Raw genomic sequence first — 22,639 nt, 5'->3', positions numbered from 1 at the left:
TCCCGGCATGGCTCCACACCCTTCCCCTTGACCTTGGGCTTGGTCATGTGGTTTTTCATATTGTGAGGTGTAGGGAATGGGCTGCAGTGGGGGCGTGAGGTGTGCTCTTGGCTTCCCTGTGACCCTCCTGGAAAGAGAGCTGTCTGGGCAGCTGCTCAGACCCAGAACAAAGGTCCAACCTGTGGCGGCTTAGAGGGCAGAGCCCTAGTTCCTTCAGACCCATGAGAGGGGGACGGGCATTTGCCCTGGCTCCACAGAGATCCCTCTTGGAGCCCCATGGAGGGTGGCAGCAGACCTCATCCTCCCCGCCCCCTCCCCCCGCCATTCAGTGGAGGGTTGTCCTGAGGGTGCAGACTCCCTGCCCTCCAAGCTGGACCCAGGAGTCCTGTGTGACACTGTGTGCATGGTGGCAAGATGCTCCTGCCGGCTGACCTGGGGGTGGGAGGCCCAGCAGCAGAGGACACGGGAGCAGCCTAACCTGGCCTCCATCCATGGCACCCCTCTCCTCCTCGAAGCCCCTGGCCCACCCGCCTTTTCAACGTAATCAGAGTGCCAGGTGCCAGCCAGCAGGGAGGATGGTGTGGGGACTCAGCTGGCCCGGTGGGGGGTGGGTGGGTGGTGGGAAGGTGGCCCACGGGCTGGGCCGGGCGGTGATGTCCTGCTGCCCGCTGGCTGGCTGGGCGCATGAAGCCGCAGGTGCCCGGTGGCCGGTGTGGCGAGGGGTGTCCACCGAGCCCACCTCCTTGGCTCTTCTGGGGTTTCTGTCCTCTGATGGATGTAGCACTCGTGGGAGAGCTGGAGACACTTCCCCCTATCCCTGTCTGTCCTTCATCTTCAGACTGTGTTTACTTCTTTCCTGAACTGAACTCTCATGCAATAACTCTCTACTCGTATTTCTATCTTGCGTTGCAGTGTCCTTGTTCTAAAGTTCTTTTCCATCCTAAGACGTACAAAATAGTTGGACTTCCCCTAGCATAAAGCGAGCTGTGAAGCAGGAGAGGAGAACAGGTCTGAATTTGATCTCCTGTTTCCCTTATTCATCCTCTGAGAGATCGGCTGAACCTCCGCCTTCACCTTCCACCTCGCCCTGAGCTCTGGGTCCAGAGGCCCTGGAAGCTGCCCATGCCCCCAACCCCCCTTTTGGTGGACGGAGACTGGGGAGCAGGGTGCAGCCTGGGGGGCGAGCCTAGAGAGGAGACTCTCCACCCCCGCCACACCCCAGGAAAGTCCGGATCTTCCTGAGAGTGGAGGCTGAAGCTGTCCGCAGGGTGGAGGGTGTGGCCTCGCTTGCACCTGAGCAACGGGCCAGCTCCCCCAGGAGGGAAGTTCACGGTTTGCCCGGTGCCTGTGCCCACGGGCCGAGAGCCGGCTCCATCTGCCAGCCCGCCAGCTGCCCCCTTCTGTCACCGCAGGCCCCAGACAGCATGCCGCCCCTGCCAAGGGACACACACAGGTAAGCTGGGGGTGTTGGCAGCACAGACACAGAACATGTCTTGAATTCCTGGGTGGTCTGAGGACCTGGCAGAAGTTATTCTCTGTCTTTAAAAGGAAGTTGTTAGATTTGGAGCTTTTTTTCTCTTATGATGCCCCAGACTCACCAGCTGGGGCTTTATTTCGGACTGTGAGTGACCCCTCCTGGGTCCTGGGGCTCTGAGGGGATACGTGGCTCAAGCTCAGCCAACGACAGTTCTGTGTCTGTGCTTGAGGCCTGGGCAGGCGGTGGCTAGGAATCTGGGACCTCCAGGCCTTTGGTCCCCGGGCCACAGTCAGGCCCCTATGTTTGCAGCATGGGTCTTCCTGGCTTCGGGGGCGTCCCTGCCTGAGCCCCTGACCCTTCTAGCTAGTTCCCCGCATGTGTGTTAGGGCCCTCGCTGGGGGCTCCAGGGACTTAGAGCGAGTCTCCTCTAGGGTGTGGGTGCCTGGCCCTGCTGGCTCTGAGTCATAAGCGCTGTTTTCTCTTGTAGACATAGAAGAAGTTGGATTTTTCAACGCAGTTTAGGTGTGGAGGGGAGGTGGGTGTGCCTGGAAATGCTTTGCATTTTCCTTCTCTATCTCATCCCACATGCTCTGGGGAGAAGCCAGTGCCTCTGGGTGCCTCCCTGTGGGCCCTGGGCTTGAGCACGACCAGCATCTCTGAAGACATGACTTCCACCCACCGGTGAGGATAAGGGGTCCGCCAGGAGCTGTCCGAGGGGGGAGGGTCCAGGTGTCCCTCTTCCGTGGAGGTGAATGGGGTCACCAAGCTTGTAAGGGGGAGATGTGAAGGTTTGGGAAGGATCGCTTGGCTAGCTAGAGGCCAAGCCCGGGCCCCACTGGTGCCCAGGCCTCTGGTTTCCTCCCTCTGGAAGGGGAGGGAACCCCAGGGGGAGACCCAGGAAGCAGGCTGCCTGGTGGGGCAGCAGAATGGTATGTCTTAGTCCTACCGAAGGTGACTGTGCTGACACAGGGTTGGGGCCGCAGCTGCTCCGTGTGTCCCAGGCTCCCTGGTTTGGCTTGAAGACGCAGGAAGAAGGGGCGCCCTGGGTCACTGTGGCCACATTCCCTTACTATTCCCACACCCTGAGAGGCACAGACTGTCCAGAACGTCTTGTTTATTTTCCTTGAATTATGCAAATGTTTGGAGGCTCTTCCCATGCAGGCCGGTGTGCTTGGCTGGTTGACAGGTGGGCTGAGTCATGGCCCTGAGGACAGGGGGACCGTCCCAGACGGACCTGGCCAGGTGGGTACTCAGACTCCGGGCATAGGGAGCAGATGGCCCTGGGAGACGTGGCCACGCAGGTATCCAGTGGCCCTGGGTGGTCTGAGGAGCTGCCTGAAGCAGAGACGAGACCTCCCCTCTCAGCGAGTTCCGGGATCATGATGTATGAAGGCACATACCGTCCTCAGCTGCCCCAAGGTTTGGGACAAGCCCAGATATGGGTAGCACCCCCAGCAGAATCCTGTTGCTGCTGGAGACCCCAGCCCTAAGTGGTGGATCTCTGGATGGCAGAACGGAAACCCCAAAGTTCTGAGTCCTGGCCCTGAATGTGTCAAGTGGGGGCCCCCTGAATACTTGTGCGTCTGGGGACAAGGGAGCCCCTGGAGTGCTGAGCCCTGAGGAGTCCTGCCCATGGGGCCAGTGTGTCCCCGTGTGTGACCCCATGTGAGACCCTTGTGTGTCCCCATGTGTGACCCCTTGGGAGGCATGTGACCCATGGGGCCAGTTCTAAGAGTAGTGGGGGGATGCGCAGGGAGCCCTGGGTAAAGTCTGCTGGTGCCTGGCTGTGGGGGCTGCAAATGGGCTGGACAGGGCATGCGTGGAGGCCAGAGGGAGCCAGGCCTGGGGCTGATGGCAGGCCCCAGGGTGCTGCCCCAGTCGTGATCTGGTGAGGTCACCATGCTCCTAGGAAAAGCCTGGCTTTTGCCTGAAAGCTGTCTTGTACCCCCACCACAGCAAGAGTGCTGGCCCATCCGTGGGCATCCCTGACTGGTCCGTGGACAGGTGTCTGCTGAGCCGGCTGCTGGGACCCTGGGAAGGCTGGGCCATCGGTGCAGGTCTCCTGGAAGCTCCGGCTGGGGGACGGGGTGTACTGTGTGGGTCTGGGTACGGTGGACAGAGGAAAGAACCATCTGGAAGATGCCCTAGGGCGGAGCTCCTGCCATGCTCAGGAGCAGTCAAGACCACGCCTTCTGGAAGGCACTGTGTTTGGCATCTGACCACAGCTTGGAGATGTGGCCATCCTGATCTCAGTGGCTGGTACCCTGTGAGGCTCCTCTCTCCTGGGCAGGAGCAGGGAGGGAGGATCATGGAGGGCTGAAGACCGTGAGGTAGTGTCGTCCCCACTCCTGGCCCCAGAAGAGGCTTGGCTCATAGCCTGCTGGCCTCTCAGAGCCATGGACACCTCTGTGAAGGACAGATGGGAAGTGCTTTGCAAGTTGTGTCCTATGTTCCCAGCATTATGGCCCACCGGTACCTGCTGGAGTGGTCCGCCCGGGTAAGGGGAGGCTACCACCGCTGGCCCTCCAGACTCAAGCCTGGTGGCTGCTGCAGTGGTCCTGAGGGTGGGGTGTGCTAGTGCGCTAGTGGACACGGGGTAAGGTGTCCAGCCGCAGAGGCCAAGGCCACAGTCCATGGGGTCTGCCAGAGTGACCTGATGCCACCTCTCCCCTGCAGGCACCCTGGGTGCTCGGGGCGGGTGTGGGGGGTGTGGGTGGGGGGGGGTGGGACCAGGAGACCCTGCCTGCCCCTCCCCTACCTGCTCCTGTCAGGTGGAGACCGGCTTGCTCCTGCTGGTGGGGGGTGGGCACTGCCAAGGGTCCCTCAAGGCAGTGGGTCTCCTGGGTGTGCGGGGCCAGAGGAGGGGCCGGCTACGTGGACCCCGCACCCACAGTGGCAGCAAGCATGCAGGCTTCAGCAGACTTATTGAGGGGGCTGCTGTCGATGATGAGGGGAGGTGCAGGCCAGGTCGGGGGGCTCTGACAGGAGGGCCTGGCTCCGGTGGGGTGGGGGGGCGTCCTCCTGGCTGGCCTGGTGGGCTGTGGGCTCATGGAACTGCTCAGCTTGGTGTGGGAGGCTCAGGCTGACAAGGGCCTCAGAGACCAGGCTGTTGGCCCAAGTTGCTGGCCTGGGGCCTTGGGGTGTGGCGTCCTTCACCACAGGACTGGGCATGGAATCGCCTGGGAGTCATGCCCTCACACGGGGGCTCAGCTGACAGCCCGATCGCTGACCCCCGCCCCCGCCACCCCCAGCAGGATGCACGTTTTCCCAGGCTGTAAGACTGGCAAGAATCTACTCAGCTCTTTAGAACTGTACACGTATCTCAAGGGTACAGACGGGGAATTCACAATCACAAAGTCCACACTCGGACAAAAGGAAAGGGGTCCCTTTCCTTTCTGCCCCAAGGCGGATTACAACTGGTTTTTCAAACGTTAGTGTTTGTCCTTGCACAATTGAGAGCTGGCTGGGACAAGCTAGGAGGTGGGAGGGTGGGGGGTGGGGGGGTGCGGCTCTGCGTGGTGGCTGCTCATCTCCCCTCCCCAGGCAGGGTGGGGGAAGCCAGGGCAGCCGAGCAGGGCCAGGGCCAGGGCCAGGCCAGGGCCAGGCCAGGTTAACCCACCCAGGAACCACCACCGCAGCTCTGGCCAGAGTGGAGGGAAGGAGGGTCTGAGCCCGCCCCTCAGAGCAGATTGTATCTCCCGCCACCTGGGGTGGGCGCAGGGAAGAGGCTGTATCAGGACTTGTGGGGCTCCCAAGAAAAGTGGGGACGGGCCAGAGAGGCTGGGAGAGACCACAGCCGGCACATTCCCCGTACAGACCGGGACTCCTGGGCCTGGGGCAGCCCTCCCAGTGGATGGGGGCTCCCCAGATGAAGCACGATGGGGGCAGAGGCAGGATGCACCTGCCGTGGGATAGCGGAGCGCCAGTGTTCTCACAGTGACAGTGAACTGTGTTCTCACAGTTCTCACAGTGGGAGGACCGCTGCCCAGGACACAATTCAGTCTATGTGTCAGCGTGAAGACAAGTGTCACAGCACAGCCCTCAACCTTTCCACAGCTGATTGTTCTCGGGCATTTTCTGGTCTGCTCTGTCTACTCCATGTTTATTTTAATCTGTTCTGTTTATTCTTTTCTACTCTGTCATATATTTTATTCTGTATCTATTCTAACCCATCTTATCCATTCCATTCTATCCTATTCTTTTTTGTTTAAAGTAGGCTTCATGCCCGGTGTGAAGCCTAATGTGGGGCTTAAACTCATGACCCTGAAATCAAGACCTGAACTGGAATCAAGAGTCAGACAGATGCTTAGCCAACTGAGCTACCCAGGCGCCTCCTACCCTATCCCATTCTGCCCACCCCATCCCTTTCCACTGTATTCTATGTCTATTCCACTCTATTCTCTAGCAGTGCTAGCTCCATACCCCCACCCCGAGGGGGTGACCCACTGAACTGACTGCCCAGAAAATGGGTGCTGCTTACAGCTAGGCCAGCAACAACCTGAGCTGTTGAGCACGATGCAGGGGTGTTTGGGAGAAGTCCGGAGAGATGCAAGACCCAGCCACTGGAAGTGATGCCATGCTCTTTCTCGGGGTCCTGCCTGCCGTATCCCTAGGGGCTGTGTTCAGCTGGTGGTTGTGGGGTTGGAAGGCCCTGGATGGCCTCGCTCGCTGGCTGGGCCACCTCAAAGCTCCAGGTGGCCTTTCTCTTCTGGAAGTACTGCAGCCCCCTTGGGGGCCCGTCTCTGGGGGTGTTTTCGGGGAGCAGAAGCTGCAAGATTTTTATGGGTCTCCCAGGAACCTCCCAGCATCACATTGGTATGTTCTGTTGGTCAAAGCACGGCCATCACTCCTGACTCAGGTGTGGGGCCATGGGCTTCAACAGTCCGGGAGGGAGGGAGGCTGCGGGAGGCGGGTGGAGGGACAGGCATCTGTGGCTGTGTCTCTGCTCTTCACGTCCAGCAGACAGTAATGAGGTGGCCTTCTTTTCTTTCTCTAGAAGGAGCCCCTGGGTGGAGGGTGGCCCATATTCCCCTCTGTTCTTTGCGAGATGTTGCATTTGGTTGTCTGACACCCCATCCCTGTTCCTTGCTGATGTGGCTTTCGTATGGATGGCTCCATGCTCCCGACTCCCTGGCCTGTGGCCTCCATCCACCTGGCACTGACAAAGTCTTCAGCCCTGGGAGTTGTCCCCAGTCCGGGGGAGACCTTGGGCACCTTGGCGATGGCCTCACACTAATCCGTTGGGGGGGCACTGAGGCCAGCTCCTCACTGATGGTTCTCAGGCTGCTGAGCTGGGGAGGGGGCCTGTGGGGCCTGGTCTCCTGATGGGACAGCATTTTAGGCCAAGTGTTTGGTCATGGGGAGGGAGCCCTGAGGAACGGTCAGTCCTGTCCTCGGTCCCCACTAATTCCAGACTCCCACTGCACCTGCTCCCCTTGGCTTGTTCTTGTGCTCTGCAGTGCATTGGGGCTCGACGAGGACCATATGAAGAATGAACGGTGGAGTGGGGGGGGCTTTATCTGACAACTCTGGACCCCACATACGAGCTCTGGGTTAGGGCCCTGGTGCGCTGAGGGAGAATGTGTTCTAAGAAAGCCCATGCTTGTGTCTGGAGGGCCAGTGGAAAGAGGGCTTTGTAACAACCATTGTGTGTGGGGGTGCAGAGGGGACAGTCCACTCTGCTTTCCTCAGGCTGTGGGGCCACCAAGAGGGAAGGGAGACAGGGTGGCTAGGCAGGTGGTTGTGGATTTTGTGGGGCTGACTTGTCAGCTCTGAGATAAGGCTCAGTATTGTTTTCCTAGATTTTGGCTAAAACTGGTTGGCCACTGAATGACCGGCAGATATTGGGTTCTCTGTCTGTCTACAGTCCCCCTGAGGCGGATGTCTGTCTGTCTTTCAGGAGCTGGTCAGATAGATTGACGTGTGTGAGAGAGAGATCCTGGGTATAAAAATCCCATTTCCATAAAACCCTTGTGAGTCTCCCACATAGTAAACCACCTCAGTGAAACCAGAAGTTCCTGGAGCTGGAGTGGGGATGTCTTAACCCTGTTTGTGACCTGTGACTTTAGCTTTTTGACTAGTTCTTACCCAGACACGGGAGAACTCTCCCGAGTGACCTGAGGGCAGACCCACCTGGAGTGCTCACCTGGGGCTCAGGGGCTTCCTGACCCCGGCCATCAGCTACTCATCTGGGGCTCAGGGGCCTGGGGGACTTGAGCTCTCCCTGCGCCCCACTGGAACCAGACCAGGGCCGCATCTGGTGGACAGCCTTGGCTCTCAGGCCTCTGCGGCAGGGGTTCTGTTTTCATGGGCTAGGACGCCGTGGCCTCTCCGGCAAGGCCTGACGGAGAGCTGGGAAGCAGCCTCGTAAACATTCCTGAGGCGGGCGGCAGGCGCACGGCCTGGACGTGGGGCCTGGAGCCCTCTCCCCGGTGATTGCAGATGTAGGAGGTCTGAGACCCTTTGGAAGGTGTTCACTGAGCATGCAGGCCGACTGCCAAAGGAAAGGCAGCTTGGCAGACATTGGAAGCAATGTCGCGTGGTAATCATTTCCAGCTGTATTTATTTATTCCCACAATTGTTAGCTTTCAGTTTTTTTGGCAGCTGAGCTCTTTAAGAATATTTTTAAATTTATTTTTTATCGTTTTAGACAGTTTTATTGACGCAATTCACATACCAGACAATGTCCCCATTTAAAACTGCCCGTGCAGTGGGGTCTCATGCTGACCGCGCGTCTGTGGGACACTCTGTGTGCAGGGCACATACAGGCCACGGAGGGGCTTGGTCCCTGTCGAGCTGCTTGGCAGAACATACTGACCACCTGCGGGCCCGGCTGCGGCCTGGACGCCTGGCCACCTGGCCCCCGGCGGCTCCAAAACCGAGGACCCTGCGGACCCCGTGGGTGTTGGACCAGAGGGCCTTTTGGCAAAACAGGAGCCTCTCTTTAGAAACCAATGGATTTCTCTGAGGACCGTTTGTTCTCATCGTACAACTGGAAGAACAGAGACAAATTCCTGTTGCCTCAAGACCAGAGGGGCGGTTGTGAATGTCAGTGCAAAAACTTGTAACAGATGGGCAGCGTGTGCCAGAGTTTTCCTAGTCCGTGCTTCAGGGGCCAGGAGACACGTGGTGTTGGTAGAGGGAGTTGTCCGAGGCGGGACAGTACGGTGTCCGAGGGAGCTGGCGGAGCTGCATACCAGCTGGCGCTGGAATGGTCCTGTCCGGGCTGTGAACCTCTGTGGCCTCCTTGGCACTTAGGTTCATGGGGCAGGGAGAGGGGAAGGGCTCGGCAGAAACAGCTGGACTAGTGTAAGAGCCCGTGACCGTGTGACCCCGTGACCAGGGTGTGGCCTTCTGAAGGACAGCCCTGTGGGGTTCGGGAAAGCTTTTTCCTTCTCACTGGCTGTAGGTGCCCGGGCCCCCTGAGAATCACACACGTCCAACTGGGGTCCCGCTCCCGTCTGGCGGTGGGCTCTCCTTCTGCCTTTGTGGACAAGGGACAGAAGATGCCTAGACGCGGCCTTGCTTTGGTTTCATGTGAGCACTGTGGGTGGAGAGATGAGTAAGGATGGGAGACCTCAGTTCTGCCATCTCCTGTGACTTGGAGACCACACTTGCTGTGCGGGAAAGGGGACGAGACGCTGTAAGAAGTTTCCTTCAAAGAGCTGTGGGCTTGGGGTTTAGCTGAAATTGGAGCTGGACACGCCCGTGTGAGCTCATGAGGGATTCTGTCTCCATCGCCCGACAGGGCCTTGAAACTACCACCTTCTCTGAGCCGCCCCCAGAGGATGGTTCCTGAAGACCATTCCTGCCAGTAGGACACCAGGCTCCTTAGAGATGCAGCTGGCTCCAGGCCTGGGCCGGGAGGAGCCCAAGACAAGCCCAGATGGCAGGGATGCCAAGTCAGGGCCACCAGAACTCTGGGACAAGACCGTGATGCATGGTAAATAGGTGGCGTGACCGGAAGTGATGCCATACTGTGAAACAGGTGGTTTTCTCCTCTAGTGGCAAGTGCCCAGAAACGGAAGCTAGAGAAATCTCTCTTTTCCAGCGGCTACAAGAGCCAGCAAGCCAGGATATGTGCTCCGGGAGCCTATGGAGACGTGGAGACAGCCAGGCCGGGTGCAGAGCTCCCAGGTCAGCCATCAACTGAGGAGGGCACAGTGCTTCCTGTGAGATGGCAACATTGTAGCAAAGTCCCCGTCTCCTCGTCACCAGCACCCCCCCATCTCCCTTCCTGGGCTTCTGGGGTGCCCTGATTTCCACCCTCTCCACCAAGGCTCTGCTCTGACCCGACCTGCCCCTCTCCCTGGGACGTGTCATGGCTGTGGACCATGGCCATGTCCTCCACCTGGAGTCCTGGCGCTGTTCCACGTGGAAGGATGCTGGTGCGTGTCTCCTTCCGTCTCCAGCTGGGCCGCAGTGAAAGCTGCCCAGGCGGGGACAGTGGGAGCCGTGGGGGGACACAACTCTGGGCCACAGGCCTCCTTGCTGCTACCTGGTGGGGGCCTCAGGCCAGGCACGTGGCCTGTGTGGCATGGATTCTGATTGATGGGATGAGGTGGAAATCCAACATAATCCTTTTCTGGAGTTGGCCAGCTGAGCTCATGCCATCTGCCGTGCCTCCCTCTGGTCCGTGCCCAGAAAGCCACCTCACTCCCCACACCCCCCTGGCTCCTTCCATCCTGCACAAGAGCTCCAGAGACTGATTTTCTGGGCCTTGTGGTATAGACTGGGCACTCCTGCTCATTATTGCTTAGAATTTCCCTAGCTGTTACCATATGATTTCCTTCCATTTGAACTTTAAAACTGACTTTCTAGTTAAGGATTCTCCTTTGGGAATTATGTTAACTTCCCAGAGTGTTTTGTATTTTATTTTATTTTATTTTTTAAAGTAGGTTTCACACCCAATGTGGGGCTTGAACTCACAACCTCAAGAGTAAGAGTCACATGCTCTACCAACTGAGCCAGCCAGACACTCCACTTTTTTATTATTAAACTTAAAGAGCCCCCCCCTTTTTTTTCTAAAAGATTGTGTTTATTTGAGAGAGCACAGAGGAGGGCCAGAGGGAGAAGCAGACTCCCAACCAAGCAGGGAGCCCAATGTGGGGGCTCTATCCCAGGACCAGTGACCATGACCTGAGCCGAATCAGATGCTTAACTGACTGGGCCACGCAGGTGCCCCTAAACTTTGAGAGTTTTCTGCAGAAATCGGTCATCTCCTTTCCCCCAGGATGGAGGGGTGCTGGCCACAGCTGTGTAGGGGTGAGCACTCCTTGCTTCAGACTCAGGGCCCAAGGGCGGTGACCGGGCCAGCCATCCCCTCCTCTCCACTTCCCTGGTTGGCACGTGGACACACCTTTCGCCACTGAGCAGTCAGCCCATACCAGTCCACCTTCATGTCATGGGAAGGCTGAGGGGTGTCCTACTAGGCCCAAGTCTGGTCTCCCTGCTGTTCCACTGTTGCCCTGATGGAGGTGCCCAGCTCTTATCCGGTTCTTCTAGGCCAGCTTCTCAGTCCTATTCCCCCTTGGTTGGAATGCTTTCCCCATCTGGTTGTCACACTCCTATGCACCCTGTAAAGCTCTCTGTAAAAACCCATATCCAAGCAGGAAACTCCTCCCTGTGTCCTGTCCAGATGCTAAGCTCTGGAGTCCAGGTGTGGGATCCAATCCTTTCATGACCTGCAACTTGACCTCCTAAAGGCCAAGTGTACATGGCAGAGCCCCCTCAGCCCCACTTCCTCTGCTCAGAGGCCTTAGTACCAGTTGGTCCTCTGTGTGGCTGGAGCCCATGAGACAGTCTGCCCTTGCCAGGCACAGCCTACTGGGGAGACTCAGGCCCCGGACTAGGCTCCTGGAGAGGCCCCTCTGTCCTTTTCCCTCTTCAAGCACAGGGAAGCCTGGAACTCACCCTCTGACCGCAGATCCCATCCAAGGAGAGGCTAGGAGTCTACTCCGTGGTATGTGTGTCCTTGGGAAGCAGGTGGGAGGAGACAGTGTTCTGGAGAAGGCTGTGAAAACTTGGAACCAACTGGGAAGGACAGCTGTGGAACCTTCCTGGGTGTGTCTGCAGACAGGGACCTGGCAGCCACCTGTCCGGGAGGCAGCGGTCGGGCTGGGAGGCTTCAACCGGGTCATCCCTCTCAGAGCTCAGAATCCAAGCCCTGTGTCATCACCGGTGAAGTCGGGTCTTTGTAGGTGCTTCATCTCTCCAAGAATTCAGGATGCAGAAGGAATCTAGTCAACAGTCTACTAAACCATATAGGTCACTTGTCAGACGGCCAGGCCACATGCAGGGCGTGGCAGGGGTCATGGGCTCTGAAGAGGCTGCAGTCCCTCCAGGTGGCATTCTGACCCCGGCAGAAGAGACCCCTGCCTCTCCCCAGCTGAGCTCACGTCTGCACGAGGGCAAGGCTCTGGTGAGCTGGGTGGGGCAATGCTGTCTGCTGTGGAGTGAGGAGGTCCACGTGGTTCTCTCGAGCAGCCTTGCTGCAGGTCGGCTTGCTGGAAATCACGGCTGAAGACACCTCGATGCAAATGGACGTTTTCAGCGCTGAAGGGCTGGAATCAGTTACAGGCAGCAACATAATGGACACTTATCTATCACATGCTGGGAAAATAATGGGAGACGCGGACCGCCCGCAGAGACGTGGACTGCCCAAGGCCCCGAAGATGGGGTTTTCCCATTGGGCTGCTGTAATGCCTGCGGTGAGCTGCAGCCATGCCCAGTGCCGTCGGGCTCATGAATCCTGTCTGAAGAGCCTGGTATCTGGAAGGTGCCAGCCATCCCAGTGTTGGGACAAACAGAGGCCTGACTCCTGGGAAGCCCTGGGCTGCGAGGGGCCCCAGCTGCTGGCCTGGCCACGTGGGTTGCAGGCCACCAGCCAGGCCACATCTGGGACAGCCACTTGTATTTCTTTCATAGACATGTTTGCCTCTGTGAGCAGGCCCAGCTTGGGCACTGGCTGCCCCCCCCAGAATTCCCATAGATTTATAGAAATGGAACTATATAGACACCACCTTCTCCCTGGCCCCCCCCGCCACACAGTTGTAAACACTTGGCAAATGCTTTCTGAGCTCCCCCTTGCAGCTGGAGGTGACCATGTGAACGAATTTTGGCCAACGAGATGGAAGTGGAGGCTCTCTAGGAGCTTCTAGATGGCTTTTTGGCTCTTTATCATGGCTGGCCCTGTCCCTTCTTCCATTTCCCTTCTTGTTGAGGTGATGTCTGGAGCTTGGCAGCCATCTTGTGACCATGAGGCATCAAACCTGGAAAAAGAGACATGTCAACATTCTCAGTGTGGTGGGGCTGAGTCTGCCAGAACCAGCAGCCTCCCCTCTCCAGAATTCTAGATTGATGAGGAAAATCCACCACTGTTTTCTGATTCTTGGGACCAAGGAGCTAAGTGATGTGGCACTTTTATGCCGACATGAAAATGTGTGCCACAGCAATTCCTTGAGGTCTGACTCCTTTTCCAGCCACTGACTGGTAGATCCACTTATGGGTCTCAGGACATTTTGTTCTAAAAGATTTGCTCCCACACCTTCCAAACTTGTCCCAAATTGCTAAGTCTGCAGCAGGAGGAGAGAATGTGTGCTTGGCTTCATTTATTCACTCAGCAAATGTGACTTATATATGCTATTTCTCTTCCAGGGACCAAGGGGGCTTACTCATTCATGGGCACTACAGACTATACTCAGACAGAGCATACATGACCCCTCCAGGTAGCAGTGAGGCTGGGGGGAGAAACAGCGAGGGTGGTGACAGCTCCTGCAGGAGGGTTGGGGAGGTCATTGGGGAAGGTGAGGATGGAGCAGAGACCAGTGGAGCTGGGAGTGAGGCATGCAGCAGCTAAATCCTCAGTATGCACAAAGGCCCCGAGGCCAGATGTGTGAGGACTATAGGAAGGGGGTGGCTGGAGAGAGGAGCAACCTGGAGAGTTGGCCTAGAGAGTTATTTTTATTTATTTGATTTATTTCAAGATTTTTAAAGATTATTTAATTTTTATTATTATTTTAAAGATTTTATTTATTTGATAGACAGAGAGAGATAGTAAGAGCAGGAACACAAGCAGGGGGGGTGGGAGAGGGAAAACATGCTTCCTGCCGAGCAGGGAGCCTGATGTGGGGCTCAATCCCAGGACCCTAGGATCACGAAGGCAGATGCTTAATGACTGAGCCACCCAGGCATCCCTGAGAGTCAGCTTTTTAAACTAAGGGTGTGGGTTTGAGCACACTGGGCTTTTGGATGCAAGGGTTGTTTGGGCTGCTAAAGGAGAGTGGATTGCCCATGGGAGGGCAGGGACACATGGACTTGGGGCAGCAGGCTGCCATGGGCTCGGGAGCCGTGCAGGAGGTGAGCGGCTGTGGCTCAAGGCTGAAGGTGGGACAGACAGGCACTTCATGGGGCCACAAAGCCAGCGCAGGTGGAGGGAACTGCTGACCACCAAGGGGAAGGGGTGTGGCAGGCATATCAGGACCTGCAGTCTGGACCCTGGTGACTCTGATGCCTTTGGACACCCCAGTGGGGAGCTGGGACTCGCTCAGGCTGGGGGGTGTGAATTTTGGGTGGCCTATACACCAGTAATATTCATAGAGGAGAACAGCTGCTGCTTCCTATCCCTCCCAGGCCCCGCCCCCTGTGTACCCAGGTGGCCTTGGGGTGGGGAGGAGCAGGGGGATCCCTTATGGCAGCTCGCTTGAAGTCCAGTGCTACCTCGGTGCCCTGCCCTAGCCGGAACACTTAGCAGGGGTGGGGTGGGTGGGGTGGGTGGGGCGGGATGGGGTGGGGTGGGAGGGTGCTGCTGCAGCTCCTTTGTCCCAGGGGTGGCAGGACAAGGGGGTGTCCCACCTGACTCTATGGGTCTCCCCTTGCCCCAGTCCTGTCTCTTCCCTGATCTGGTTGCAGCATCTCCCCTGAGTGACGGGGACTGGGAGGGACCCATGCCTCCAGCCCAACCTACTGAGCGCCTGGTATGCAGGCAGACCCTCCAAAGGGCCTCTCTTTCTCTCATGGGGCCCCTCCCTTCCCCCAGGGGTAGAATTATAGGATGTCCCACCTCTCAGGCCCTCCCCTGATGTGTCCCGGGGGGTGCGGAGTTCATGAGTCTCTGTCAGGCCACAGTCTCCCAGGGGACCCTGCTCAGGGCCCATCAGCTGGCCCCTCCCCATCCTCTGCCCCCCAGCTTCTCCTGGCTTTGGAGCCACTGTGGAGCTGCTGCCGATGCAACTGGGGGCCTGGGAGGGTGTAGAGTCTGATGATTCAGGCCCTTCCTGGGTCTCAGGTCCCCCACCCCAGGGCCCCCCGGGGATGGGTGCGGGTACATTCTCCATAGGAATGGATACACAGTGATGGTGTGGATGGTGGGGCAGAGATTGTGCCGGCCCCTCCCTGCTCCTGAAGGGAGGTCTGAAGGGGTTTCTTTGCCCCACAGGTGTTTCCAGGCTGTCCTTCTCCTGGCCCTAACCATGCTCCTGCTGGCTGGCATCCTGCACATGGACGTGGGGCTATTCATACCGTGAGTTCTGCACAGGTGCCCGCCCCTGGGGCAGGGCCTGTGACCCCAGCCTGCCCACCTCCGCGTCACACTCTGCATTGGCTAGTGATCATGCAGTTCATGCCTCCCCAGGGGACTCAGCTTTCTCCTGTCTATGAGAGGAGGGATGGGCCCTTCCCTTTAGGGATCCATAGCCTTTTGGAGCCCTCCAGGGTCTCCTGAGGGCAGCAAGCTGCCCAGGCCTCTGGGCAAGGCACCTCTGGGCAAGGCTCAGGGAGGGCGGGAGTGAGCCAGGGCTGGGCGTATCTTGGGTGGAGCTGCTGTGTGCAGAGAGTGACAAGGTACTAGGAGGCAGGGCTAGGGTCCAGGGTGGGCCTGGGAAGGTCAGATCCCCTGCTCTCCTGCCTGCTTGGGGTTCATCCTGTGAGGCCCAGGGTCTGCAGGGATGTTCACACAGGCCCTCTGTTTCGGCCTGGCCGCTGAGAGGTGTGGCTCCAGGCCTCCTCTCCCCACCTCCCCACCTCTCTGGTTGGATCTCCCCAGGGGGCACCAAAGCTCCTTTGGTCTCTCCCGTGGTCCTCCCATTGTCCCTAGGGCTGGCACATGCCTGTGTATCCTGTCCCCCACTATCAAGGGTTATTTTTACTGGGGCAGGAGGGGTGCCTGTCGCTGCAGGCTGGAGGCACAGCGGGCTGGGTGCCATCACGGGACAATGAGAGTGGGCACCGATATCCCCTTCAGCCCTGCAGTCAGCCTGGCCGGTCCCTGTGTGACATGTCAGCCAAGAAACTCTGGGTGTGGGGTCCAGGCCACGGGGCCAGCACCATGCTGGATGCCCTGGGGGCCAGACAGGAACTTGGGGGCCAGAGAGGGGGTGCCAGGGCCCCAGGGGCCCAACCTATGGTATGTGGGGGGACAGAGGATGTGGTCACTTAGGGAGCAGTCAGGTCTGTGCTGGTGGGTCCTCCAGGGTTGCAGGGTTGGGGGTCTCTTGGTGAGTGGAAGGAAGCACAGTTGGAGGTGAAGGGTCTGGGTATCATTGGCAGGGCAAGTGTGGGGTGGGGGATCTTGGACTGGGGAGGGGTTGGTGACAGAAGATGGTTTGGGGGTTGCGCTGGGTGGGGGGGTCCACGGACCCTCCCTGGTTGACAGTGGCCATGCTCTCCTCCCAGCCTGCTCAGGAGCCAGGCCGAGGGGCCGCCCATTGTCAATGTCATGTTCCTCAAGACGCACAAGACGGCCAGCAGCACTGTGCTCAACATCCTCTTCCGCTTCGCTGAGACGCACAACTTGTCCGTGGCCCTGCCCGCAGGCTCCAGCTTCCACCTGGGCTACCCCTGGCTCTTCCTGGCACGCTACGTGGAGGGCTCAGAGCCCCAAGGCCCGCAGCAGCGTTTCAACATCATGGGCAACCACCTGAGGTTCAACCTGCCTGAGGTGTGGGGCATGGGCAGGAGGGGTGGAAGTGGAAGGACCGGTCCCAGGCTCCCCATAGGGTTGTGCCTTCGACACAACGCCACGGGGGTGGTTGTGCCCGAGACACCAAAGGGACGAAGGCTGTGGATGTGTGTACCTGCAGACCTTGCCAGAGCCTCACCTGGGGGCAGGGGTGGCTGGCTCGCACCCTGCTCATCTCTCCCGCAGACAGTTGGCTGTCATTGTTCTTGGAATCAGATGCCCTCACGGCCTGCCGCCCTCTCCACCTACCTCTCTGGACTCCTGCTTTTGCTTCCCAAACCCCTCTACTTCTTCCTACTCAGGACCTTTGCCCAGGGTCCATTTTTGAGGGGACACTCTTCACATCTCCTCCTCTGGGTTATTTGTATCTCAGTGTAGAGGTCACTTCCTTGATGGGGGTTCCCCCTGACTGGCCTTCCAAAGGTGCAGGGGGAGCAGGGGCTGGGGGTGCTGGGGAAGGGTGGGGCCCACTTCAGATGCTTCAGGATCCTTCCTGTGCTGTGGGAGGGGACGTCTGCGTGCTGGGTTGCTGCAGGGAGCCTGAGAGTCACCAGCCCTTCCTGCCGGGTCTCCACACAGGTGCAGAAAGTCATGCCCAACGACACTTTCTACTTTTCCATCATCAGAAACCCCGTCTTCCAGCTGGAGTCCGCCTTCACGTACTACAAAGACTCCGTTCCTGCGTTCAGGAATGCGGAGAGCCTGGATGCCTTCCTGGCCTCCCCGTGGACCTACTACAACCAGAGTGTGGGCCTGCCCAACGCCTTTGCCAGGAATAACATGTGGTTCGACCTGGGCTTCGACAACAATGCGCGTGCCGAAGACGAGGGCTACGTGCGTGCGCGCCTGGCCGACGTGGAACGGCAATTCCAGCTGGTGCTCATCGCCGAGCACTTCGACGAGTCTATGGTGCTGCTGCGGCGCGCGCTGCGCTGGCGGCTGGACGACGTGGTGACCTTCCCGCTCAACTCGCGGAGCGTGCGCAGCGTGGCCCCCCTGACGGCCGTAGGCAGGGAGCGCGCGCAGCGCTGGTGCGCCCTGGACTGGCAGCTCTACCAGCACTTCAACCGCAGCTTCTGGGTTCGCGCACACGCCGAGCTGGGCCCGCGGCTGCTGCGCGCCGAAGTGGCACGGCTGCGGGCGCGGCGGCGGGAGCTCAGGGAGCGGTGTCTGCAGGATGGCACCGCCAAGAACCAGTCGCAGATCGCCGACCCCCAGCTGCGCCCCTTCCAGTCGGGCCAGGCCGACATCCTGGGCTACAACCTCAGGCAGGGCCTGGATGAACAGACACAGCGGATGTGTGAGAGGATGGTCACTCCCGAGCTTCAGTATATGGCCCGCTTGTACGCCCTGCAGTTCCCGGAAAAGCAACCCAAACGCCTCGCCTTCCTGGAGTAGGGGGCAGCGCCAGGGACAGGGCACGAGTCCCAGCCCTTCTGTCATCCCTGGGAGACCAGGGTACCGACTGGTGAGGAGGGGGTCTCTTGGGGCAGCTGTGCGTCGTGTGAAGACCGCACTAAAGGCACCCACTCCGGATCCATCCTCTTGGAGGCGCCACTGCAGTGAGGGTCCCACTTTGGGATTTGAGGGTTTGAACCTGGTTAACAAGTAGAAAAACCTTACAAGATAGAAAAGTGAGTGACACTAAATTACAAGTTGACAAACTGCCCCTCGAAAGGACACATGTGGGCACATCGACCATCACAGGAACTCGAGCGCAGGGGGTCAGGAAAAGCTTGGGCAGCGGGTCTGGGAGTCTCTGAAGGAGCCCTGGCGGCTCCCCAAATCTGCTGGCGGTGGGACATGGGGCTGGTCACAGAGAGGGTTGTGTGATGCCCATGGGGAGCTCTGGGAAGCTGGCACAAGGCAGCAAGGATCTGAAATGTCCAGCTTCCCATCTGTGGATGGATGAGGCATCTTTGCAAGTAAAGAATGGCTTTAGGTTGAGAAAAGTTGAAACTGCTTATGAGACAAATTGTTTAGCCAGAGCTCAAGGTGAGGATTAGGGCCCCAGCCCCCTGTCCGGATGGCCCCCTTGGAATGTGGGTTGTCTGACCTGCTGGAGGAGCTCCTGCGGCTTATAGCACACTCTGTTGTCCTGGAGGGCACCCTGGATGCAGTCCCAGAGGAGGGTGGTCACATGGCTGACGGCATTTGGAGAGCCTCCTCAGAGGGCAGTATCCAGGCATCCGTTTGTCAATTGTTGGGAGGGACAGAGGGCCCCCTGTCTCGAAGGATGTAATCCGGGTGCCTGGGGGCCCGGAGGTTAGAGTGGGGTGCACACCAGTGCTGTAGACTCTGCGTCCTGAGGAAAGTGGGGGGCCTGGGGCACTCACGGAACAGAGCTGCTCTTACATGTGAAGCCTAAATGCTCAGCTGGCCCATCTGCCTGACACCGGGTCCATCCTCCTTCCTCATAAGGTTCTCGGGCCTGATGACCCCAGGAGCTTGGCTGGGGCACCTGAGGAGGGGCTCCATGTATGGGCATGGCCACCCTTCTCGGGGATCTACCTGTCAAGGAACCTGCCAGCAATCAGAAGAGACAGCTCCCTGGGACACCAGTTTCATGGAGGGAAATTTTAAGAAGAATGAATCTTCAGTGAGATTAGAAGACATATTGTCGAGATTTTGAAAGGAAAAGAGGATATTGGAAACTGAAAACGTGACTTTCAAAGCACTACACCGAGACAGAAAAGAACAGAATGGGCAGGGCGGAATCAGGGGTGGCGGGGACACCACCCCGAGGATTGTCGTCCTCCACCCAGAGGAGATCGTGGAGGCCTGTCCTGAGGGACAGCGAAGAAAGCAATCAGATGCAGAAGAGCCATTAGGCGGATAATGGAGAGCCTGAAGGAGGGTCAGAGTTATCAGTAAGAAGCTACAGCCAAAGAAAGAAATGAAAATATGGCCCTGGTTGGAAGGAAGTATCCAGGCAAATGTGGTGCCCTGAGCATCAGGCGGGCCCCCCCCGAGCCACAGAGCCCCCTGCATGGGTCAGCCCGGCCAGCCTGCCAGCGTGGGGTAAGGGAGACAGGTGGCCGCTTCTGTCCCTGCCGCCCCAGAAGGGGGTCTGTTCTCAGCGGCACGCGGATCGGGACTACGAAGTTCCAGTAGAAATCCAAGGGTGTTTGCTTTTGCCTTCATGGCTGGAGGAAACATAAATCAGTACTGTCTCTTTGGAAGGAATTTCAGGGTTATTTATTCAAAGTGAAGTATATGCAGATTGGAAGAGACAGCTTGGAAAACAGCCAGCAAGGGATCTCCCTTCAGAAGGGAAGTTTCAAATCAAGTTGTTTGCAGCTGCTAAAATGATAGAGTTGGGAGCACAGGGTCTGCAGAAACTCCCCTAAGGTGTGGGGATTTTGGAGCCTTGGTGATGCTGGAGTGGGGAGGGGTGGGGGCAGGCAGCCCAGGAGGGTGTGTGATGGCCCCAGAGGACCGAGGATGCCCAGGAGCCAGACCTTCCTTCTGATTTTTCAAGAGAAGCTAGAAATACAGATTTTTAAGTGAAATCTCTATATTTAAAAAGGTTGGTGTCTCATTAGAACATTAAGAGGGTGGGGAGGATGGGGGAGTAGGGTTAGAGATACAAACTTTCAGTTTAGGAAGGCAGAAATAAGGACGTGGACAGGGGAGAGGATGCAGTCTGTCACTGTGCAGTGGTCTGGTGTGCGGACGATGGTGACCGCTGGCCGAGGTGAGGCTTTTTGTCACACACCTACTTGTCAGATCGCTGTGTTCTGACCTGAAACTCACAGAATGTCGTGTGTCAGCTATACTCCCAACAGAAAACAAACCCCACGGATTTCTTATCCTGTTTATAGAGGAAAGGTGATTGTAATATATGAAACACAGCTAGCTCTGACATCAGTAGACAGGGAAGATTACTAATAGCTTACTTAAATTTTTTTTCACCATATTGTTGAAAGCCTCTATGAATAAAAGCTTTTCAAATGATAAGTTATTTATTAAGCATTCTTTGGTGTTGTTAAAATGAAAAAACAAGCAAACACACCCAAACCTCAAATCCCCAAGTAGAGGGAACGAAGCCTGTGTTTGGGCTGCCTCCTTCCAGGGCCCCAGTGGGCACCCTGCTTCGACAGCCCAGCTGGACACGGGGGCTTCACATAGGTGGTGTGGGGTCATGGGGGCTCAGCAGGGGACCCAGCACCAGGCCCAGACGTGGGGGACAGGGGAAGGGAGGTGGATTCAGAGAGGCCCTGAGAGATGGGGAGATGGTACTTGATGTGGAAGCATTGGGGTCTGGAGTGAACAGCTAAGAAAGAATCCTTGAGATGTCTTTGGTGCCAAAAGGTGGTTTTATTAAAGCATGGGGACGGGATCCATGGTTGGGAAGAGTTGCTCTGGGGTTCTGAGGAGGGGCCCATTATATACTGTAAAGTTGGTAGGGGATTAGGGAGAGCGTAATAAGCCTCCCAGGTATTTTGGCAACGAGGTTTCCAGGATCCCGAGGGATAACTATTGCTGGGAAAGGTCATTTATTACTGTTTAGTAAAAACTCAGTCATAAGACCCTCCAGATGTAATAGGTGGGTCGTATGCCTGGGGGTGATGGCCAACATGTATCTTGGGGGGTAGTGATAAAGGAAGTTTCCAAAGGAATTTCTATAGTTAAAGTAGACTCACAGGGTCCTGGGGTCAGGCTAAGATTGCCTGTGCCCTTAGGAAGGTGTCCACAGGGAGGCAGCCGAGCTCCCCGGGGAAGGTCACTCTGCCCGTTTCAAGGACTTGTCAGTGGGCTGTAGGTATGAGGAAATTTAATTTGTCTTTTACCCTTGTTTCCCACATCAGTGCTGACCCCTTCCCCCAGTCTCCCCTTTTCCTTCTGTGGCAGAGAGCCCTGGGCTTCCCTCTGTCCCCTCCCCAGCTCCCCCGGGGACCTGAAGACATGGCAAGTTTGTCATCTCCCCATGGACAGCATAGGATGTCTTCATTTTCCCAGAGCCCTGTTTTCCCTTTGAAGTCCTCTCGTAACTGAGTGGACCTGAGTTCTCTCCTCAGTGAGTCACACGTGGAAACTGCACCAGGTAAGCTGTCACACAAAGGAAACTTTATTTGCTCCAAATAAGGAGATCCCGGGGAATACGTTCCAGAGCCGTGACTCCCTGAGCAAGGGAGGATGGAGTCCTTGTGTTTAGGGTTAGGATGAATCTTCAGAAAGAGGAGCCTTGTCACTATATGCAGAGGTGGGCACAAGGTCATGCCTGCCCCTTGAGGAAGGACTAGTGCTCCTCCTTGGGCAGAGGTCTTAGTGTCATAATGAGGTCAGGGTATCAGTCGGCCACTCTGCAGTCCATGTGCGCAGGCGTGAGTCCGTGAGTCAGGGGCTGAGCTCCCACTGGCCCGGGTGGTCCAGGCAATTGTTATTGCCCAAGGTTGGGGGGCAGCAGGTGGGGGGCAGTTTCAGCATCCTTTACAGGATGCTTTACCTGTCGGGTTTTGGCCTGAGTTAGAGATCAGCTGGAAAGAAGAGCTTCAGGAAAAACGTGGGATGAAGGTCAGTGGGTACAAGCAGGTGGACAGTAAAGGTCAGGTCTTGGGGTCTAATTGTGCAGGGTCCTGCTGTGCAGGTGGGGCCCAGGGAACCCCTGAGGGGGAAGGTCCTCTTCACTGATTGGGCTGGGATGCTGAGGGCTCCCCGGAGGCGCTGGCCTGGACAGTGGTCACCAGGCTGTGGTCATCGGTGAAAGCCGGCAGGAGCACTGACAAGGCGGCTGGTGCTAGGAAGCGGGTGTGGTGCTGCTCCACCCCCAGGCTGCGCTGGCTGCCTAGCATGGACATAGGCCAGAGCCGAGGGAGAGCCAAAGGGGCTGGCTTCCAGGCTGTGGTGGGAAGGTCGCAGAACCTCACCGAGAGTCTGATGGCTCACTGGGGTTTTTGTGGGAGGCTGTCTCTGGAGGAGGCTTGGGGACAGGGAGATCTGTATGCCCCTTGCTGCAGGCTGCCCCCGCACAGCCTTGTGGGATGGTGAGCTCCCAGATCCAAGCACTGCAGGGTGGACAGAGGAGCCCTGTGTGGCCCTGGTCGGGCCTTCCCCAGTGTGGCCCGGCACCACCCCTCTCCTCACTGCACTAAAGCCACACAGCTGGTGGGGGTGGGGGGTCCGAGCCTGGGTCCTGACGCAGCCCTGGGACCCTGCCAGCTCCGGCTTTGGCCCACACAGCCGGCCAGCCCTTGTCTCCACCC

At 57.8% G+C, this 22,639-nt stretch overlaps 1 protein-coding gene across 3 annotated transcripts; it reads left to right on the top strand.

The window, feature by feature from the left end:
• Positions 1–1,167: 1,167 nt before the first annotated feature.
• Positions 1,168–20,393, top strand: GAL3ST2 (galactose-3-O-sulfotransferase 2). 3 transcript variants are annotated; one of them, XM_059167392.1, is made up of 5 exons: positions 1,168–1,453; positions 2,079–2,158; positions 14,913–14,996; positions 16,148–16,412; positions 17,013–20,393. In XM_059167392.1, the coding sequence occupies exons 2-5, from the start codon at positions 2,142–2,144 to the stop codon at positions 17,829–17,831; spliced, it is 1,185 nt and encodes a 394-aa protein (XP_059023375.1). In that variant the 5' UTR covers positions 1,168–1,453; positions 2,079–2,141; the 3' UTR covers positions 17,832–20,393. The 3 variants fall into 3 exon arrangements, with proteins under 3 accessions (XP_059023375.1, XP_059023373.1, XP_059023372.1); XM_059167390.1 differs by lacking the exon at positions 2,079–2,158; XM_059167389.1 differs by lacking the exons at positions 1,168–1,453; positions 2,079–2,158 and adding an exon at positions 6,434–9,613.
• Positions 20,394–22,639: the final 2,246 nt, after the last annotated feature.

Source organism: Mustela lutreola, chromosome 3, assembly GCF_030435805.1.
Source record: "Mustela lutreola isolate mMusLut2 chromosome 3, mMusLut2.pri, whole genome shotgun sequence".
NCBI lineage: Eukaryota > Metazoa > Chordata > Mammalia > Carnivora > Mustelidae > Mustela > Mustela lutreola.
This window is presented reverse-complemented; position numbering and strand designations above follow the sequence as displayed.

Coding starts and splice junctions, on each gene's coding strand:
- GAL3ST2 (XM_059167389.1), top strand. CDS start 9,555: ATGTGCTCCGGGAGCCTATGGAGACGTGGAGACAGCCAGGCCGGGTGC. Junction 9,614..14,912: donor GCCGGGTGCAGAGCTCCCAG/GTCAGCCATCAA, acceptor TTTGCCCCACAG/GTGTTTCCAGGCTGTCCTTC. Junction 16,413..17,012: donor TGAGGTTCAACCTGCCTGAG/GTGTGGGGCATG, acceptor GTCTCCACACAG/GTGCAGAAAGTCATGCCCAA.